The following is a 20,587-nucleotide window of genomic DNA, read 5'->3' on the forward strand; positions in this document are numbered from 1 at the left end:
ACCTTGGCTCTTGGGAGAATTTGTAGGTGTATTTTGAGTCCTTTGCTGTGCTGCAGAATTTGTACTCACATTCCCTTTTTTCTTTAGACCAGCTTGTACATTTTGCTCACTACACCCTTTTCCTGTTGTTTTTTTTGTCAGACTGCAAAGAAATCATTACATCCATTATTTCCAGGCTTAAATCTATCAATGTTTAATTATATTTAAACAAGAAATATATGTATTTTAATGTGCACATATATATATCTAAACATTGAAAATGCAACCTAAAAAGTAAACTTTTTGCAAATAAATATTAAATATATATCTATATTTTTAATTTATATACAAACATATGCATAATGACCCATTTCACAATTTCACTTCAGCTGTCTCCTGTCCAGCTTAATCTAAACTATTCCAGAAATAGTACATTTACAACACCTTGTGTAGCCATTAACTGTTCCAGTAGGCAGAATTCTGAATGACCTACAACAACTGAAAAATGATTAGCATGCAACACTCCAACACGAAAGCCAAACCAATTTTATCTTTACAGCACTGTTAGCAATAGGTAACTCAAATTGTTTTGCAAATAACATCCTACAGACAACCATTCTCAGAGTAAAAGGAACACCTAATGATAAGTTTGATAGTTCACCTGAAACCTTTCTTCCCAAACTCATACAGTCCTGCACACATCTATAAAGCAGCATATTGCTTTGGAACATACCTTGTTGTGACATTAGCCTCAATCTCAGTCTTTTTTTTTTTGGTGGTGACTCCATTTGATACCTTCACAGATGCCTTTGTTTTCACTGCTGTAAAGTAAATTCAAAGTTAATTGCAGGGGGAAATGCACTGCATATTAGTATCAAAACAATCTAATATATGAAAATCAGTTATTGAGAAGACCATACATGCTGAAGTTGCAAAACGTTTACTGTTTTAGATGGCTATTAATTGACCATACAGTCAGTTTATACTCATTTACAGAAGAATGTAACTTACAATTTATAGTAATTGTTTTCAAGCTTCTCTGGCTGGTTTTCAGTGTATGACCAGCCTGAGACCAATCAGAAGAGAACTTGAAAGAAAGAATTATAAAAAATTACCACTCTGTTTTTTCCCTTCCTCTACCAGTTTATCCTCTTTGGGTTCCTCTGTCTGCTCACCCACAGTCTGGATATCAATGTTTGAATTTGCTGACTTGCTGGAAGTTGCTGCCACAGTCACCAAGGAGGGAGATTCCTTCCCTGAGGTTTTTTTCAATGGCTTTGTTTTGTTCTGCATGCTTGAGGTTACTGTCAGCACCTTAGGTCTGGCACCTGCAATTTTTCCTTCATGATTCTTTAGTCCTTTGCTGCTTCCTGAATTTTTTTGTCCACTTGCAGATGATGTCTTTTCTATATCTTGCTTGGTAAGCATGCTTTCAGCTTTCAGATTTCCATTATTTTCTGGTTTTGTCTTTATAACAGCTCTAGCCTTTGGCAAAGCAGCTTTTTCCCCAGGTTTGGAATCCTTAGTAATCTTGGAAGCTAATTTTTTGCCATCTTTCCCCTTTACATCCTCATGCTTTGAAGTCTTATTAACAGTGTTTCTATTGGTGGATGCATGTCCAGATGCTCCTAATCCATCAGATTTCATTTTATCCTGATTAGTGGAAGAATCTCCCCAGCAATCTTTCTTGCTGTGTTCTGCCCAGGAAGTATTCCTTGTACCAACAGATGCAGTAGTAGCTTTATTTAGCTAGGGGAAAAAAAATGGCATCAGAAAAAACCCCAAACAAAACATTTCTAACACCAAACTATCCATAATCTGTAATTTCTGAAGCATATCTACTTTTAAAGTAGTACATGATTCAACAAGATTCAACATAGAAATAAATGTTTATATATGTATGTATGTATACGCTCACACACGTTTTAGCTCAGTTTGCTGGCTTTCAAGAATATAAAAGTTCTGCTCTATGTAGAGGAGACAGAAATAGCTGAATTTCACTTTTACTTTGTTTACTGTAATATTTACTTATTTATATTATTAGTGTTTGCTTAAGTAAGAAAATTTTTTTGAGTTATATGTACATATTTTCCAAAAAGGAACAAAGACTGTGCATTATTACAAACATAAAGCCAAAAATTATTTTACAACACATGATGTTTGTAACCATAACCAACAGCATGTCAACACAGAAATGCCAATACTGATGCTCTCAGGTAAAGGGGAACTCAAACACGGAGAATTAAGTGCATGAAAGGGAATCTTTGTGATACCAGTGTCATTGAAGTGTATGCAAGACTGTCAAAGCATGTGAAATGCGTACCAGGTTTTTTTTACCAATTAATAACGTGGTTTTGAGTGTGAGTTTCAATAGAACAGTTGTTGAGGGCACTAGTAAGTATTTTTCAGAGCAGGGAGTGTAACAGACTCAGTGTTGTGGTGACTTGTAATAGTAGCAGAGATTCATTAGCTCAGTAGCAAACCATTTGCTCTGGGAAGCAGCTGAGTTTCATTATGCAGCGAGAGAACACAAATGAACACAAATTCCTGCCTTTTATTTGAGCTTATCTGTTTGAAAATGTTGCAGAACACAGTCTGAGTCCTAAGATGCTTCCAGTAATCAACATTACTGATCCTGCAGAAACAGTTTACAAGAAAATACAGATTTTTCAAAACCAAGTTCCATTAAGCAGTATGGAAAATAAGTATTAATTTTAAAGAACAGTGAAAATAGTTTTGTTTGCAATTATGTGAATGTTTTAAATGTTTGGATATAAATATTTACCTGAGAACTGGTGAATATAGGTTTTTTACCAAGTCTTCGGTCATCACCCTTGTCAAATGCAGCTGTAAAAGGAACAAGCAGTTTCTTCACTGTTTGGCAGGAGAGAAGGGGGACAGAAATCAAGCCAGCCTACTCACTTAACATCATGTGAAATCAGAAGGCAATTCTTTGGCTCCTGATTTACTTTACAAAGGCTAATTTTGGTGACATGGCAAATGTTAAGTGGAAATACATGGTTTTATGTTTGGAACAAAATCTGTGGGATCTGTAATGACGTCACATGGACATAAGTTACTTAACTCTGTTTCCCCACGTCCATAGTAAGACTTGTTTATCCAAGCTCAATTTATTTAAAGCTAGCAGTGCACCCAGACCTTTGAAAGTGTACAAAATTTACAAAAAGATACCTTCAAATTTAGAGTACCAACAACTTTTAAGTGTACTGTTAATTATAATGTATTTCTTTACACTATATAAAAAAGATTAATTACATTTAAGTAAATTATATTAATTTTCAAAAATAGGCAAAGCCAAAATACCTAAATGTACACCTTAAGGTCATAGTGCCTCTTTAGATAGCATGCAGCATAATGTCATGAGAATTATCCCTGTGATTGTCATGGGGAGCTTTCAGGCAGCGAATACCTTTTTTTTCAGTCTGATGTACTCTGGGAGGAAAGCAGTTTTCAACAAAGCTTTTAAATCAATTGCACTTGTAGAATACAAAAGGGATATTTATAGACACTGTACAGGCTCAGAATCAATAGGTTTCATTTATGTCTGTATTCATATTTCAGCTGGAAAAAAGGTTTTGCAAAAATATATTAAAAAATTAGGCATTCAGTGCCTCATGTTCTGAGGTACTATATATGGAAACATTTTTTGTATGTGTAATACAAAAATTCTGCTGAATTCTTACTAACGATACTAAAAATAATTTTTACATAGGTCTCTAAAAATCACACAAAAGGTATGCTGAAAATGGCACCCCAGGGATCTAATCCCCTTTCTAGCAGTGACTCTGCATATTAATATATACCAATATATTAAGACAAAATTATTATAAACTTGTGCCTAAGAAAACACAAGACAGGTTGTAAATGAAAAAAACACAATATCATCTCTTATTTTGGCATTTTTCCTCCTCCATTATATATAGCCTTCTAAATCTATATAGGCTAAATTTCTAGGAGAAAAGCCACCACCAGAAATCTTTAAGGTGAAAGTTGATTTAAGTTATCCTAGACATATTTCACCTGAGAATTAAAATATGTCTACCAATACTGTACAATTGCTTTGCCTGTAATTAAAAAACAAATGATTCATGCAAACATTTCAGCCTTTTCATATATAAAATGTATGCATCTTCAGTCAGAATTTAACCTAAAAGAAAACATAACAGCTTTTGGCAAGATAAGAGTTTGGAAAATTAAGACACACCTTGATTTTCATTTTTTTTCTACTGAAAGCACTAGTGTAAAGTAGCTAAAATATCATTCACAATAGAGACACGATCACCTTAAAAGTTAACCACCCCAAATCAGAACAACCCACCCTTTTTTTAAAGCCAGCTCCTCCGCTTCTGAAGGATTTTATAATCAAGAAGAAATCCTACCCCTGTTTTACAGAGTAGTATGAGATATTATTTGACTACATCCCTAAATCGTACTTAGAAAGACTGTCACTGCATCTTTCAGCAAGTAACTGTAGAATAAAATTTTCATCTACCTCTAGGCATAAACATTTTTATAGTTATAATATCCTTGCTACTAATATCTTTAACAAAAAGGACATAAAAATGTTCATGTCTCCTTTGAATCAAAAGTGCTTTGAATTCAGAGGAGTATTTAACATGCTTTTCTTTTACAACACTGTACTGTCAAAGCCAATATTAAACCATAACCTGAACTCCATCATCAGTCCCACATCCTCCGAATCCTCACGTACTTCAAAACAAAGGAGCGTTCAGAACAAAAACTCCTTTTTGTTGGAAGTGCTCTCTGTTAAAATGTTGAGAGCACACCATGCAGCTCCTTAGGGGCTCTCTGCAGCAGCAGACTCGAGATCACAATGCCAGTCAGCCAAGAGCCCAGCAATCTGCACTTGCTCACAGTGCACAGGATGAGCATTATGCAAGAGACAAGCAATATTTATACAGCATGGAGAAAGTGATAAAGGGCAGAAATGGAATTCATGGAACGGGTAATCTGCTTTGTGCAAATTTAATTCATCCACTGCTCTTATCTCCTTAAAAATGAGGCAGATCAGGTTTTTAATCCTACTGCAGTGTTTTCAGTAATTTTGAGTAGCTGTAAATAAGAATAGAATCCATCGATTTGATGGTGGAGGTGGGGGTTTTCTATCATATATACTCCTAAAAAGAAAAGCAGGAAAGACTCTTCACAGAAAATGACTCACTGATTCCCATGTCTGAAACTAGCTAAGCATGCCATCATGCTTCTCTTCTAAAACACCACTTCAAAACAAAAAGAAGCACAAATTTTGCTTTAATTTGTATCAGGCTCCACAATTACATCTGCACTGTATCCACTAAATGGATTGCTAAAAAATTCTAATGCCGTTTGATGCCAGACATACCTGCTTGTATTTTCTGTTGATGGTCTGGCCTCATCAGCTTCCAGCCTTCAGTGTGACGAACAGCATAAAAAGACTGAACCAGGAAGACCCAGAGCTTATCACGCAGCGCCTGGATCTTGCACGTAAAACCCTGTGTTCAAGTAACAAATCAGCAGCTGGCGAGGGGCATATTGTCATAGCAACCAGTCATTATTCCTTTCAGAATCTACTTACTCCCTAAGCTAGATCAATGATGTCATCACTTATATTTTATAACGGTCTGGTAGATGGAGATGCTGGTTTTGAAGGATTATTGCCCACCACAGTGATTTTTTTTTTCTGTAGTTTAAAACCTACAAATTACAGCACTGGTAAACATTACATTGTTCTCATTGCTCTTTTTTTTCCTTTTCTTTTTTCTTTTTTTTTTTAAATGAACCCCATAATAGCTCTTCCCTGTCAGCTGTGTCACAACAAGGTCAAATACTCCAGGGAAAAATAATGTATTTGATTAAATTTTCATTGTTTTGACCAAGTAAAACTATAATAGCACCAGATTGTAGTAATTAATGTTTCATTAATTTTTTATTCTTTGTCATACTATTTATGAATCGTTCCCAGCATTAGTCAACCACAGCTTAAACATCATTATTTAGATTGTGTGAATATACATGGTATGTTGCACACATGGAGCCTGACACCTCCACCCAATCCAAAAAAGACACACTGGATTAAGTGGCAGTCCTTGCTTTACAGGACAGTTTCAAACAAAAGCAAATGTACCTGTGACCTTGACAAAAAGCAGGGGAAATATTTAGGGAGGAAGAGAATTAGCTCTCTTCCCCTGAAAGTTTTAGGTAATGCAAGATTTTGCTAAGTTTTTCTCCTATCACAAATTTTAAGTGATAGTAAAGATCAATAGGGCAGTGTTGCCCATAGGGCTTATATTTTCAGTAACACACAGGAATTTTTTGATTGCCAGGATGGGGTTTCTCTTTGAAGTAAACAAATGCCTCCATTTTCTGTACTTCCAAAAAGACCTTGGATTTATGCAGATGCTTTTCTGTATGACGCCAGTTGCATGACTGAGCCATCTGAGCTCACACCATGTCATCTGATATGAACCATGACATGCAACTGTACCAGAACAGTTTTTCTACACACACTGTAGAAACACTGCACATTGAAAAACCTACCATCTCCTTCACATTTGCAGAGTCCAGCAACGCATCCACTGCTACAAGAAGAAAGCAGCTATTTTCATTATTAATGCTTTTTTCAACTGCATTGAAAATGAGTTCTAGAAGATCAGGTTCGCTGCTCATTGCCTGTGCCTGAGGAAACAACAAAAGGCAGCAATTTAAAACAAAAGCCTGTACTTTGTATGCGAAAACATTACTGAGCAGAGAGGATCTGCTATCAAGCTGTGCAGGAGGTATTCCAAAGCCGAGCATCTTCTTTTGTATCTATTCCATAACCCCACCCCCCTCTCCAGGCCTCTAGCAAATTATCCTGAGGCCTTGCTCATTAACAGAGATTTTAGGAACAAGCACACTGTGATGAACTTACAGCCCCATGCTGCTCTGGATCCAAAGGCAAATTGTTTTTAACATTTCCCTCTTTATTTCTTTTGCTCCTCTGTACATACTAAAAAACGTATTTCACAGGAGAAATGAACTGGTTGGATGACTAGGTAAGTTCACACCAGAACCTGCAGCATTACCACATTGGTGCAGCTCATAACACAAATCAGTAGAAGTTTGAGTACACTGCTCATACTCAGTCTTGTAAATCCATGCTGTTATTCCAGGGGTCTGAAAGCTTTTTCAAAACTGATACCTATACATTTTGCAACACAGAAGCGGTCCCACTAAATCAGTTAGAACTTTTTGCTTAACTGAAGCACATAACCTGAATACAGTATTAGCCCTGTGTATCAAAGCATTTACATGCTTTGAAACAAGCCTGAAAAAACCTACTCCCCCAAAATCTTAGCGCTGCCCAAGTTTGGTTTTTTTTCTTTTTTTTCCCCCATAGAATTGTACTTCAAAGTTGAAACTACTTTGATAATTTAGCAGCCTGGACTTTCCAAAATGTGATATAACTCAGTTTTTAATTTGGAAGCGTGTAAGAACTTGAGGGTGCTTTTACCTGCAAGAAAACAGAGAAGCCTTCATTTTGTACTACGTGAAGGAAGTTTGCAACAATAAAGGTTACGCATTCCTCATGTAGCCGTGATGCCGAGGCCACAGCTGCCTCTGTCCATTTCACTCGGGGAAGGCTCTTGATCAGCCGGTCACTCTCCATCAAACGGGAAACAGCATTCTTGTGGTTCTTGAAACAGAAACAGAAATTAGCCTGTTGCCAAGCAATTACCTAAAGAATTGCTCATTATAAAATAGCATCCGTTCAGTTACTGAGCTTTTAAACACGGATCCAATCATGCCATTATTTCCCCTAATTAAATAAATTTTAGGGTTTATAATTCTTAATATTATACGTGCCTTTGAAACTAAAGCAGAACAAGAAATCTGAAGCAGTTAAGTAGTAGTTTCCAATAGCTTTTATTATATTTTTTTCAGCTGCATCATTACATACTGCAGTCCTGAAGAAAATAAGGCGAATGTTAGCTGGAGAAGCTGAATAGAGAACAAGATCATAGGTCACTGAAAGATGTAAAAAAATCTTGAATAAAACTGCTAAGTTGAGGTTTTGGGTGAGTGTGGATGGCCTAGCACTCAGGATACAGAGAAAACTTTTGTAATTATGAGTCCTTTTGCTTTATTTAAAGGAGTCAGACAACAAATATTTGTCTTCCCCGATGGAGTTTTAACTGAACTTACTCTCTTTGTTGTCTAAAGTTTCTCAGTGAAAAGTAACTGTTATGTTTCTAGTTACATTTCAAACATAGAAACAGATTTGAGAATATTTATTATCCTGGTCTGTGTCTTTGGTTCTTTCATGCATTGCATCAGCACAGTACCTGAGGGCAACTTCTACTGGCTAACACATCACTTGAAAAGAACTTGGAATTTATGGTTATCCACATTAGAATGGCCTGAAAGCTCTATTCAACGTGAACTAGCAGGACACTGATAAATTATGCATTAACACTTGAAAAAGCAACATTTCAGATAAATATTTGACACAAAAACCCCCACTGCAAATTCAGATCACAATCACATTTGTCCTATGCAAGTTAGAAAGCAGGGAGCACCTTCTTTGTACATATTACAGTTCAAAGATAAAATCTGACAATGCATTGTTAAAATATATTTTAAAAATTATTTTACTCATCTCTGGGCAAATGCAGTTTGCTTCTCCACAGATCATAAATATGCTTATGGTTTGATTTTATTCCCACTGGACTCAATTACAAGCTTTTTGAATTGTCTCAAATTCAACCCCTGCTCACAAGGCGATAAGCATTTACTCCCATTAGACACTTCCAGTGAAATATAAAATACCTTCATTGACTTCTAATTAAATCAGCACTTTGTAGAAGTGGTTCTAACTGGATTTTACTTCTCTTACTGTACCTTCTTCTTAACCATTTTAAAATAGAGTCCACTTTAATTACCTAAAAAACAAGTAATTTTCTTGCATGTTGAGATCAGGGAAAGGCACACATAAAGCACCTGGCCAGTGCTTTAAATGGCACTCCTGTTTTAATGTTTCTATGTTCATCTTTGTGGTTTCCTGGGGATTTTCCCACCAACAGCCTCCTTTTCTTTGCACATTTTTTGTCCTCTAAAGGGCTGTCACATTAACTAGGTTTTACACTGGCAGCATCAATAAATGAAAGGATCAACAGAATTACATTGTTTAACTGGGTGTAACTGTTAAGTTTTACAGCAGAGAACTCTAGCAGCAGAGAAAAAGGACTGTAAATCATACAGTAGCCCCTGCAAAATTAATGTCAGACCTTTTCTTTTTCATCCCTCAAGCAGGCTTAAAGCATTTTTGCAGATTGTGAAAAATTCCCCTGGGATTTCCACAGGTTTTTGGAATGGGTGTCTTAAACAATGAAATGAATGCTTACCAGAAGCATTCTCTGGGCAGAATAGGCTTATGCTTTATTGCTTAATTTTGTACCTCTAGATGCTTTCAAGACTTCAGTCCATAAAATACTGTGAATCTTGCAAAGACACACCAACACAAATTTTAAATAATTAATATAGGAACTAAAACCCACTTTAGTACAAACTGCAAAAACTTTCCAGAAAAGCTGAGTACACAATGGGGGCATTATCAAGTACCACAGTGCTTCTGCAAATGCTGGCAAGGTAGCACGTGGATTTCAACACAAACTGTAACCACAGCATCTTTATATGCTGGAATAAGGGGAAGGAAGGCCTGAACATTTACCTTCCAGCTGTCCCAGTAATGCTGCACAAGGGCCTAGAGAAGAACCTAGAACTGTGTCTGCATGTGCTCATAGCTACAGCACACACCTGAGGTAGTCTGGAGTTGGAAATGGGTGATGATTTAACTATGAACAGCTGTAGATCGGAATGAACCGATCTAGATCTGAAAATGTTACTTAAAGCTTCTCAAATTTTATACAATGTATGATACACATTGCTGTGTGTATATTCTAGGAATAGCTCAGTATCCTGATATAATACAGTGGCAGAACACCCAGCATCTTGAGATACTGGACATACTCCTGAGGGATTAGAGCTGCCATCTTGGTTCTGCTAGATTTATGCGTTGTGGTAGAACTGTTCAGGTTTTATAACTGTGGATGTTCAAGCTTCTCTTGATCACAGATTCAGAGCTGAGCTGGAAGGTACCCTCAGGGATCATCGAGTCCATCTGGCCCTGCACAGCACCATCCCCAAGAGTCCCACCCTGTGCTTGAGAGCATTGTCCAAACACTTCTTTACCTCTGCCAGGCTGGTGCTGTGACCACTGCCCTGGGGAGCTGTTCCAGTGCCCAAACACCCTCTGGGGGAAGAACCTTTACCTACTATCTAATATAAAGGCACATAGCCCTGAAATCTGTCATTTTTCAGGCTTTCACCTGAATATGCAGTTGCAGCTGCCACTCCTAGCTGACCTGCTGGCCTCAGCACTTTAAGTACTTCATCACAAAAGTCCTGAAAAAACCAGTCCCAATACGGCTTCACAGTCCTTTCAGCAAGGGGGCCAGAACCATTCAAGAGTGCAACTCTTGACCCAGGGCTATGTTTGACAGTGTGAATGGCCACAACAGAGCTATTTAGTTTGGGTAACACAGTAAACACAGACATGGGGACAAGGACTTCAGCATGAGATACATGAGATGTCATGTATCTAGTTGTTGGTTGTGTGCTAGAACCAAAATCATGCTGTGAATGTTACCTGAGCTAGTTAGATAGCATTTTGTCTGTGACAATCCACATTAGAACTATATACATAGACAGTCATATTTGGCAGCAGCTCTACAGATTTACCTTTATTTCTACATACTTTTCATATACCTGTTACAATTCAGTGTTTTTACAGGCTGAGTACTTGACCAAATTTCTGTTAACAAATCTAGTTCAAATCAGTTACCTTAAGTCAGCTCTGGGCATAGTTTTATACAGAAATATAATTAGAAAATACTTAAATTCAGGCAGATCTAAATTGGAACAATGTAAGTGCCACAAAAAATGAAAGCTGAGCTTTGGGAGGACCAGTACAGTACTGTTATCTGGGAAGTAAAAGATATAGATACTGTACTGCTACTTTATTTTTATAAAGTCAGCCTGCCTGTAAACAAATAGCTTGTGATCCCTGATAGCCAGTAACCACCTGAGGTTGGAAAACAAAGTCAGTTTTTTCCAAATTAGAATACAGGTAAAGATGAAAAGGCAATCACAAATGTCTGCCACCATGTAACACAGAAATTGATACAGTGATTTCCTACTCCTCACTATCCAAATACATAATCAGAGAATGGCTGGGTTGAAAGGGACCCTACAGGTCATCTAATTCAGCCTCCCTACTGGATTTCCACTAGACCAGGTTTCTCAGAGCCCCATCCAATCTGGCCTTGAACACTTCCATAATGTTGCATTATGATGTCACAGTTGTGTTGCATAAGCATATTTTCTATTATTATGGTGGACTTGGATGTGATGATCATTAGACTGTGTATCATGAAGCATAACAATGACATTTCACATCAAAATAGTTTTAAAATTTGTTATTTTAATTTGAACTTTTACATAGTATAAATGTACTACAGATTTAAGCTACTGCATTAAATTATCTCTTAAATTACATTGTACGGCTAAATAAGGAAAAAATTCGCATAGCTCTATTTTTATACAAAGCACATTACTTACCAAAGAGGTAATCAACATAACAAGACAATTGTTCTGAAGTTCAGTAGGTAAATTGGCAAAGCTTTTCTCTGACAAACATCTTGCAAAATGTTTTCCTACCCATCTGTTGAAAAAGAGAGCCATTCTTAGGTAAGGAAGATGAAAAATGTTCTATCTTCACTCGCTAGCGTAAGCGATACCTCTGAAGTATTGTGAAGAAAAAACGTTTAAAATACAAATGTTTCATATGCCAAAATATACCTTATCTTAAAAAATGAAAAATTCAACAGAAAGCAGATAAATTAAAAACAATTTTATTTTATTTTACTTACATCATGCAAGCAGCATATAAGTTTTCCACTCCCAATGAATGAGCAATAGCCATGCATTCTAGTACCAGTTGCTGTTTGCCAGGAACAGGCTAGAGTTGTTAGAAAATTATCACAATTACTGTACATTTTCAATTACAGAAACCATACAAAAGTACAAAATATTCAGTTCAAAGATTTAGAAGTAACGTCAGCTGCCACTGTATTTAAGTTTGTTTGCTTTTTATGCAGTCATCTATTACCACATGTCAGTAAAATAGGATTCAGCCTCATGAGCCTAAATGCATGAAGATGCTCAACTCTAAGCAGGTGTTTGTTTTTAAACCAATTTTAATTGAACAGACTTTTTTTTTTCTAAATATATGCCCATGAAACAAGATATGCAAATATACAGCATTTCCACATGCCCACCAAGAACAGTTACATTTACAACAGGACATATTAAACTATACTCAGTGTAATTTAATACATTGCATTAATCATGTGGAATGCTGCTTTTAATCAGCTGGAGTTTCCAAGTGTCTCTAAATAGGTGGATGATATCACAGACTTTACTCCCACCATCTATCTCAGATTCACACCTGAGAACAGGGACTGTTGACTTCAGCCAACACCTTGATCACATAGTTCTTACATGTCTTGTCCCTAGGATTTAGTGTCAGGTCATAGATTTGAAATTCTTGGGCTCTGTAGCATGAGAAGTGACGTACCTTTTGGAAAAAATTGCAGTAATCTCTTTTCAAAATGTAGATAGCTACTTCTTTTAGTCCATCCAGTCCATACATGTCTGCAATGCTCAACATGCGACTAAAGAGAAAACAGCAGCAACAGGAATCAAAAAATCCTTGTGATAAATGCATTTTCCTTACAGGACAATTCACACGCTAACCTCACCTCTTGGTTCAGTCAGAACTTACTGCAGAAAGAGACTGATAACCAAGTATGACACTTGTCAAAGAATGATCTTCAAAGCAGCAATGTATATTGACCTAATAATAATTATCTCCCAGCCATCAAGTTCAGCTTGTATAAAAACAAGCTGAGAAACTGTTTAGAAGATTCTCAGTTTCTCCGTTTTAAGGACAGCAAATGAAAAAATATTTGTGCCAGCAGAGTTCCAGAATTTTGTAGGTTTTTTTGCCCAAAGATTACATAAAATGTTATTGATGGCATTCTTAAAAAGCAGAGTGAGCGGAAATTTTATATAATAATCAATGGCCTAATTTTGTTTTCTATATCAATTCATTAGTTAAACATTGATATTGGGACATATTGTTGCATATTTTTAGGAAATTTTAGCTTTTTAATGTTTGGTGGCAGAATTCATCACCTAATATATAAGTGATTTCAGAGAAAAATTCACGAATTTCAGAATTTACTTCACTAATACAGGATTATGTATAAAACTGTGATTAAAAACTATCCCAGAAGAAAATGACACCATTTACATTGGTTCCTATGTATCATCTTTCATGGATCCAAGACTAACTACTTATCCTTCTCATCACCTCAAGTGATTATTTAAAAAAAATTAAAAATACTAGCTGTTATATACTATCATACATTGTATATGCTATCACACAATATATCACATATATTATTCTGAAAACTAAAAGGAAGGTGCAGGCAAAGTGGGAATTATTTTGGTATAAAATATCATCCTGTTTTTTACTTTCATAGAGTATTTCAAAACCTGCTGGCACACCTTTTCCAGTAGCTGTCAAATAAATAAGATTTCTTCAACAGCTTTATTTTTGGAGTTTTCCTTTTGACTTTTAACTGAGAAAATATAGAACAAGCAAACAAGCACAAACTAAAGCAAGAAAAAAAATAAAAATTGACATATACCCAACATCAACTTCGTCAGGAAAGTCCAAAATAGCTCCATATATAAAATGCAAGACGACATTCATTTCTGCATGGCTTATACTGCAAAAAAGAATTAAAAAACACAAATAAAGACATGTCTGTAATAAAATGCATCACATTTCTTAGCCAGAGAAGTTGGTCAAAAAGCTGATACATCATCCAGCTGCTCTGTGAATGGAAGGCAAATGATCTGATAAAATTAAAGCAGTAAGATTTTGCAATGCAAATGTATGTAAATGGACTACATTTGGGGTGACTTTAGCTACTCAATGGACTTGCTGAAACTTTCTAACACTTTAGATCTTTAAAAATAAGTAATAAGCAGACTAATACTAATAACTGTATTATTTACACTGATAAAATGGAAGAAGGATTTTTTCATCATGGCCAATCTCTTCACTAGCAATAAGTCAACTATTAAGTAAATATATATTTAAAAATAGTTTTATTATAATAATTACTCAAAGTCTTCATGATATATTTATGTTTTTGTAACACTAAAGATACATGTAGTAGTTTTATTACAATGCTAAGTAGAAATGTTACTCAGAATATTTTGGAAGTCTTTATTCAGATTAAGAAAGATGGCTGTCCTACACAGCAGTGGTTACATCCTTTCACATTCCCAGCATCCTCATGCAGAAAGGCACAGAATGCCTCAATGATGGACATGACAACACTTTTTTGTACTTGTGCAGATACATTCTTGTGTGCAACCTTCAGGACCCACAAATGCTGGGTGCATTATGGTAAATGGAATATTGATGCAGAGCTAAGACCTTTTAAAACATTAGACATGTTTAAGCAATTGACATTGATGACTAAAAGCAAAAGGAAAAAAACCCAGCACTGCAACATGCAAAGAAGCAAAATCAGCACAGCTGTCTCCCTGTATAGCAGTACACACAACAGCCATAAAGGCAGCAAGAAGGAGTTTCCTCCCAGTTTTGACAGCTGTTACCTTAAGCAGAATTTTCATTATTTCAGAGTAAGCCATATGTACTTCATTTATAAGTGTTGTAGAACACAGCACAAAAACCAGCACTAAGCAGAAAAGTGAACTGGAAAAGGTAAAATTATGCATACAACTCATAATAACAGAAATTATGAGACACTGGCATGAGAATAGTCTCACACAGGGATTCAGTACTTCTCAGGAGAATGCCTCTATTGAAATTTATCTTTACATTGTAAATATACTTATTGTACAAATAAGTATGAAAATTACATTGTTCAGACACTCACAGTATTTTTCAAGAAGTGAAAGAACAGAATTCTCAAGTAGATTGTGAATATTAAAACATACTCTACACAAAAGGATTAGTGCCCTTCTGCTGACGAAAAAGACTTTTCTGAATCATCTGACAATATTAACAAATACACTACACACAGAGTTTCATCCCGAAGTCAAAACAGCAGTCAGGAAATGTATCAGGCTGGAGAAAAGTGTCAAGGCACATTAATCTTCAGCACTCAGTACACAGCACAGTCGTTACATATTTGCAGTGATTGTAAATTGCCTACCTTTGCTCCCACACGACTTGCAGAGACAACACTTACCCTTGAAGACTGATGTGCTCTTGAGAGCTTTCAGCCCAACTTCCACTCAGCATAGCAGCAAAGTAACTAGATCTGGCACATAAAATGGCCCTGAGAGAGAAAAAGTAAACATTATTCCACTACATACAAATATTCATGATGAGACTCTTTGATAACATTGACTTAAATCTTTGCCCTTTATGCATTAAGGTGTCAGCTGTGTACTGCACGTGTTTTCTCCCAGTATGTTGGGAATTTCAAAACATGCTAGAGAAAAAAAAACAACAAACAGTACTCAATAAATTTTTCAGTTAAGGCTTCTTTTTAGTATGACTTTGAGATTCACAGAGGAAATCTATTACCACAAACGTCTTCCTTGTATATACAATTTCACATTTATTTCTCATATTTTATTTACTAAATAAGAGTAAATAACAGTTATTAAATAAATAAAAAGTTTATACAGCCCCATTATAAAGAATTATATCCTGAACATCTTAAATTCTTCCTATATTACAAAATGTGTATTTATCAAAATGGTAAGTACGTAATGTCTTGTATTTAGAATTTTCTACCTAACAAAAGTCAAACAAAACTTGATATTAACATAAGCTGGGACAATATGATGTGTTTTCACAAGAAGAGCTATCAGTTACTTCTGTTTATACTTACTGCCCTTCTACATTTAAAAGGCATAAATGGCCATAACAGGGCTAATTCAATTTACTACTACTTCCATAAAAGAGAATAAAGAAACCCCAGAGCTGCAGTCTGCGTAGCTCAGTATCTCTACCAGTATCAGTCTTCAAAATATCGGGCAGGAAGACCTTTACAACAGGACTCTTAAGGTGGAAGTGCAGTGGAAGACAGTGGATGAAAACTGCTTTGTGATTTCAGTTTTCCAGATGCACACCAGTTATAGTGTTAGCCTTTGTGTATCTTATCTGGTTTACTACAGCCATAGATAATATTCTCATACACAGATTTTTTTCATGACACTTGCTAAGCTTCCTATTATTTATAAAATTAGCTCATGTCATGTATTTCCTGTGTCAGAAAAAGCAAAAGGTTATACTAGGCATGAGAATCCTTTCTGTTATATGTATTTGTTGTCTCTCAAAATGTTTCCGAGCACTCTCATTTTGTGTAGGAAGAAGCACGAAGAATACTACTATTTATGGTCTCTTTTTTAGTCATTTTATATTCTATATGCTCTCATCTCTCCTCCCTCCTCCTGCTTCAGAAGTCTCAATACTTTAAAATTAGAAACTTTTCACACATTTCTCCTGTGAGTCATCCAGCAAAAATAATAACAATGAAGCTTTTACTGACTGTTTCATATCTCAGTGAAATATGTCCACATATAAATGGGTATTACATCCTAACTTGAAGTGTATGAAATTCTGGGTACACACACCATCTCTTTTTTGTAAGATAAAATAACACAACATCATAGAGATATGGAATACACTTATCTCCAGTTTTTTATTCCGTTCCAAATAAATTTTAGTAAAGAACAGTGATCAGTCAACTTCAAGGGCAGAGTCAGAGTGGATTTTTTAAACACTCATTTTAAATAAGACAGGTCCTCAGCAGAATATGGACAAATACACAGTACCTAAATTTAAATTTTATCAGCATATATTTATAAAATATATGAAGATAAATTTTATTATGAAATAAACTAGTATCTGTGCTTTCCTACAGTGATGGTTAGTTCCAGTTTTATTACCAAACAAATCTGACTTGCATCATGCAGAGCTGTGTAGGAATGCAACACTAGGAAGACAGAAACTAGTGCTAAAGTCTACTGGAAGTTCACAGGAACTACAACTATGGGAAGTTCTCCCACAGTGGTGGGAGACTCTGGGGGCCTAACTGGTCTCCTTTTTAAGAACTTAAAAAAACCCAGCCCTTACAAAAAGTAGATAATTCTGGTGCTTTTACCACAATGATATTGAAAATTCCATTGCCCTTATTAGCTCCTACTGTTCACATGACACAGTGCTAAAATGAGCTCAAGTGCTGTGCCTGTTTCAGAACATCCTTGTTTTCTCTATGATTTACTGCTGTATTTTTTGATGCTAGTTAAACTAGATACATAGCTCCAGGCAGTAAGTGGCCTAAATTAAAGAAGGCCTGCTGATAGAAGTTCTTTGTTGCACTATATTTTCTGCATTAAAGTATTTGTTTCCCAAACTTATGTATCAGAGAACATATAATGTAGACCAGAAGAAACAAACTTTCTTTACTACACTCAATTCTGAAAATGTAGCATATATCAAAAAACCCACACAACCATGACATATCTTCAATAAAGATATTGTAATGTCAGTAATAAACTGTCCCCCTCCCACCCCCCCCAGTTTTGTGTTGAGAAAGTACAAAAGTATTGGAGGGTTTTTATAGTCCCTCTCAATGACTTAGTATATTCAAAGGGAGCAAAATACAGGCTGCCTAGTTTGCTATGTCAAATGGAAACAGACTTACATCAAAGGTACAAGGAATGGTACTGACACTTTAATTTGCTTTCCCAAGCCATGGGAGTATGATAAGCCAAAGTCCTTAAAACGGTCTTGGACTTTCGGTCTAGGAAAGGCTCCTGACAATCTTTACATCTACATAACTGAAGTAATGAAAGTAAAATCAGATTTTGTATGCAGAGGTTCTGAAGAGCCAAAACAAAAATTACTACTCCAGAAATTTTCTGCCTATATAGAAGTTTTATTCAGCATTAATAAGTGAATAGTTTATCAGTAGATTTTTAGTTGTCTTTACAGAGCACAGATTATTTTTATTATTTTGTAATTATATATATATATAAAGTTAGGAAAAAAACTACAAATATTTCTATGAGTATATTGAGTTTAAAGTGGCAATCTCAGAAGTGCTAAAACTGCAAATGTTTTCAAAATAGTTGCTGTTGATGATAAATCATATTCATTAGTATCAAAGTACAGCCACTCCAACATAACACCTAAAAGCTGTAATCGTTCACAGCCAGGGAACAGCACCAGCAATGACTTCCTACAGATACACAGTAACAGCAGCATTTTATACCAGATGGTTATTGATTGAGAAAATTTTTACTGTAAATACTTATGTACCTGTGAGCTTGAAAATCTTTGCCTTCCACACGAATATTAATATCTGGACAACAGCACTTCTTGTAGAGCCTCAATAAATCTTCTCCTAATACAGATGCAGTTTCTACTTTGGAATTACCTGCATATAGGGAGAAAGATCTGTTTTCACTTTGTCAGGTGTACAAGAGAGTACAGACAGTGCACAAAATATTTGAAAAGAATCTGACATAATTAAATTTTGTATTATTGCATATTCAAGCTAGGATTTTCCTTGAAAAGTTTTCCAAACATTACTTTTTACTGATCAGAAACTTGACCAATGCTCCCTACTTGGTATGTAGGGAAGAAGTGCTACACAGTTACTCTTTCATAAGATTATGCACACAGTTCTTTTTTTTTTCCTGCAGAGGTCAGGAAGCTCTGCACTGAAGAGTAGCCCCTGAGGAGGTTTGGGGTCATGCAGTGCTACAGGCCTCCCCCTGAACAGATCATCTGCTTGAGCCTGTGGCACTGACAGAGCTGGGGAAGATGCAGTTAAATATTTCCTTGTATTATTTCATTCAGAGCTGTAGTATGGAAGATTCTGAAAGGTTCCAGAACCCTTACAGAACAGTGGAACCAGTGCTGGGAAAGGAAAACAAGGGAGATACTCTGCTGTGTGGGAAGTCCCACATGGTGAGGAGTGGAGCTCCCTGTATTCCAGGGAAAAGACAGGACATGGTGATGACATGCCTGATGCCTGGCAATTCCAGATTTATTACACCACTCATTGGCTGGGAATTGTGCCTGCCTAACTTCTGCAGCAATTCATTTCTTTAAAGGGTGAGGTAATGAGGTGGGCCATAGAAAACAATATGTTGCAGCTGTGCTGTAACAATAGTTTTAATTTTGCCTGCATTTTTACAACTGTAGAAGTATTTGAACAATTATTTAAAAGACAAAAAGAGAAAAAAGTGTAATTCCAAACTTACCTGCAGTGGCTTTGTCACTTTCTGCATCAATACCAGACAAGCAAAAAACTTCTTTCTGCACAGCTCCACTTGGAGTATTCTGATCAACTGGTGTTCTTTTGCTTTGTCCAGGACAAGTTATATTTTTATGAGCATTCTGAAGAGTAGTGGTGCTGCTTTCTTGTATTTTCCTCATAAACAGCTCCTCAGTTTCTTTAAGATTTATATCAGATGAATATAGAAGCCTAGAAGATGACACTAATCTTTACTCCCATAATTTTTCATTTGAAGAAAATAAATAAAAAAATATGGTTTTTTTCATCTAACAGAATTAATGACCAGAAAACTAAGAGTTGGATTCTCTGGTGCTTAAAAAATCCAACTTTAAAAAAATTTTATCTCTGAAAAGCTTATTTCTGTAAATGCTTGAAAAGCATAAAGATGCACCACAAAATATCAAAACCTTCTAGCATCAAGGTTACAGTAAAAAAATTATAAAAACTGTATAGCTATATAAATGAATTGGAAAATTACATTTTAATTTCAAAGGAAGCACTTAAAGCACAAAAATTTGCAGTTAAGATTACCCAAGAACTTTCACTTTGCCCATCTAGTAATTCCAGCTTCCCACTTTCCCATCTGTTTCACCAGCTTATTTTTGGCTCAGGATCTGGAAAGGCTAACAAAGCCTGCAGTCTGTGACTGCAAAGATCTCACATTTATAGAAGCAGACTGCACTCCAGCACAGACAACATGTTTTATCCTTGGTTTCATACCCTCTAAATGAAGTTAAAGTTTAACAGAAGAGCTACAGTTCCTTTGGATGTAGCAGAAATACTCAGAGATCTGCTTTAGTCAATCACTCCATGGCAAAGAGGCTTTTTTGTTAATACTCAGAGGACAGTAATCTGAGTGTGTTATTTGAACACTACTCTGACAGGGCAGAGAAAAAATACAATTAATCATCTTCCTTCTTAAGTCCTGTATTTAAAGGATTGGGATAGGTAAAAGATTTTTTTGTCTACGTGGTACGGGTCCTCATCAGGAGAGAAGAAGAAACAAGAATGTAGGGAATGAGAATGTTAGTATTTTATTAGATTTTGAAATCAAGGATGTAACAGAAACAATAAGGTTTCACATGGAAAGAGTAAGATAGATGGATCTTTTTAACATGTGA

General features: G+C 35.8%; 1 protein-coding gene across 1 annotated transcript in view; it reads right to left on the bottom strand.

The window, feature by feature from the left end:
• The window catches only part of BTBD8 (BTB domain containing 8), a 33,607-nt gene that overhangs the window by 5,212 nt on the left and 7,808 nt on the right, over positions 1-20,587 (bottom strand). Inside the window, exons 3-16 of the mRNA XM_062497588.1 lie at positions 19,432-19,655; positions 18,482-18,599; positions 15,396-15,485; positions 13,815-13,895; positions 12,677-12,773; positions 11,970-12,058; positions 11,659-11,761; positions 7,493-7,675; positions 6,538-6,675; positions 5,363-5,492; positions 2,765-2,826; positions 1,095-1,728; positions 713-800; positions 3-142 (exon numbers count right to left, since the gene is read on the bottom strand). Coding sequence (XP_062353572.1) covers positions 3-142; positions 713-800; positions 1,095-1,728; positions 2,765-2,826; positions 5,363-5,492; positions 6,538-6,675; positions 7,493-7,675; positions 11,659-11,761; positions 11,970-12,058; positions 12,677-12,773; positions 13,815-13,895; positions 15,396-15,485; positions 18,482-18,599; positions 19,432-19,655 — 2,177 coding nt within the window. The remainder of the gene's footprint in view (positions 1-2; positions 143-712; positions 801-1,094; positions 1,729-2,764; positions 2,827-5,362; positions 5,493-6,537; positions 6,676-7,492; positions 7,676-11,658; positions 11,762-11,969; positions 12,059-12,676; positions 12,774-13,814; positions 13,896-15,395; positions 15,486-18,481; positions 18,600-19,431; positions 19,656-20,587) is intronic.

Source organism: Cinclus cinclus, chromosome 8 (genome assembly GCF_963662255.1).
Source record: "Cinclus cinclus chromosome 8, bCinCin1.1, whole genome shotgun sequence".
NCBI classification, from domain to species: domain Eukaryota; kingdom Metazoa; phylum Chordata; class Aves; order Passeriformes; family Cinclidae; genus Cinclus; species Cinclus cinclus.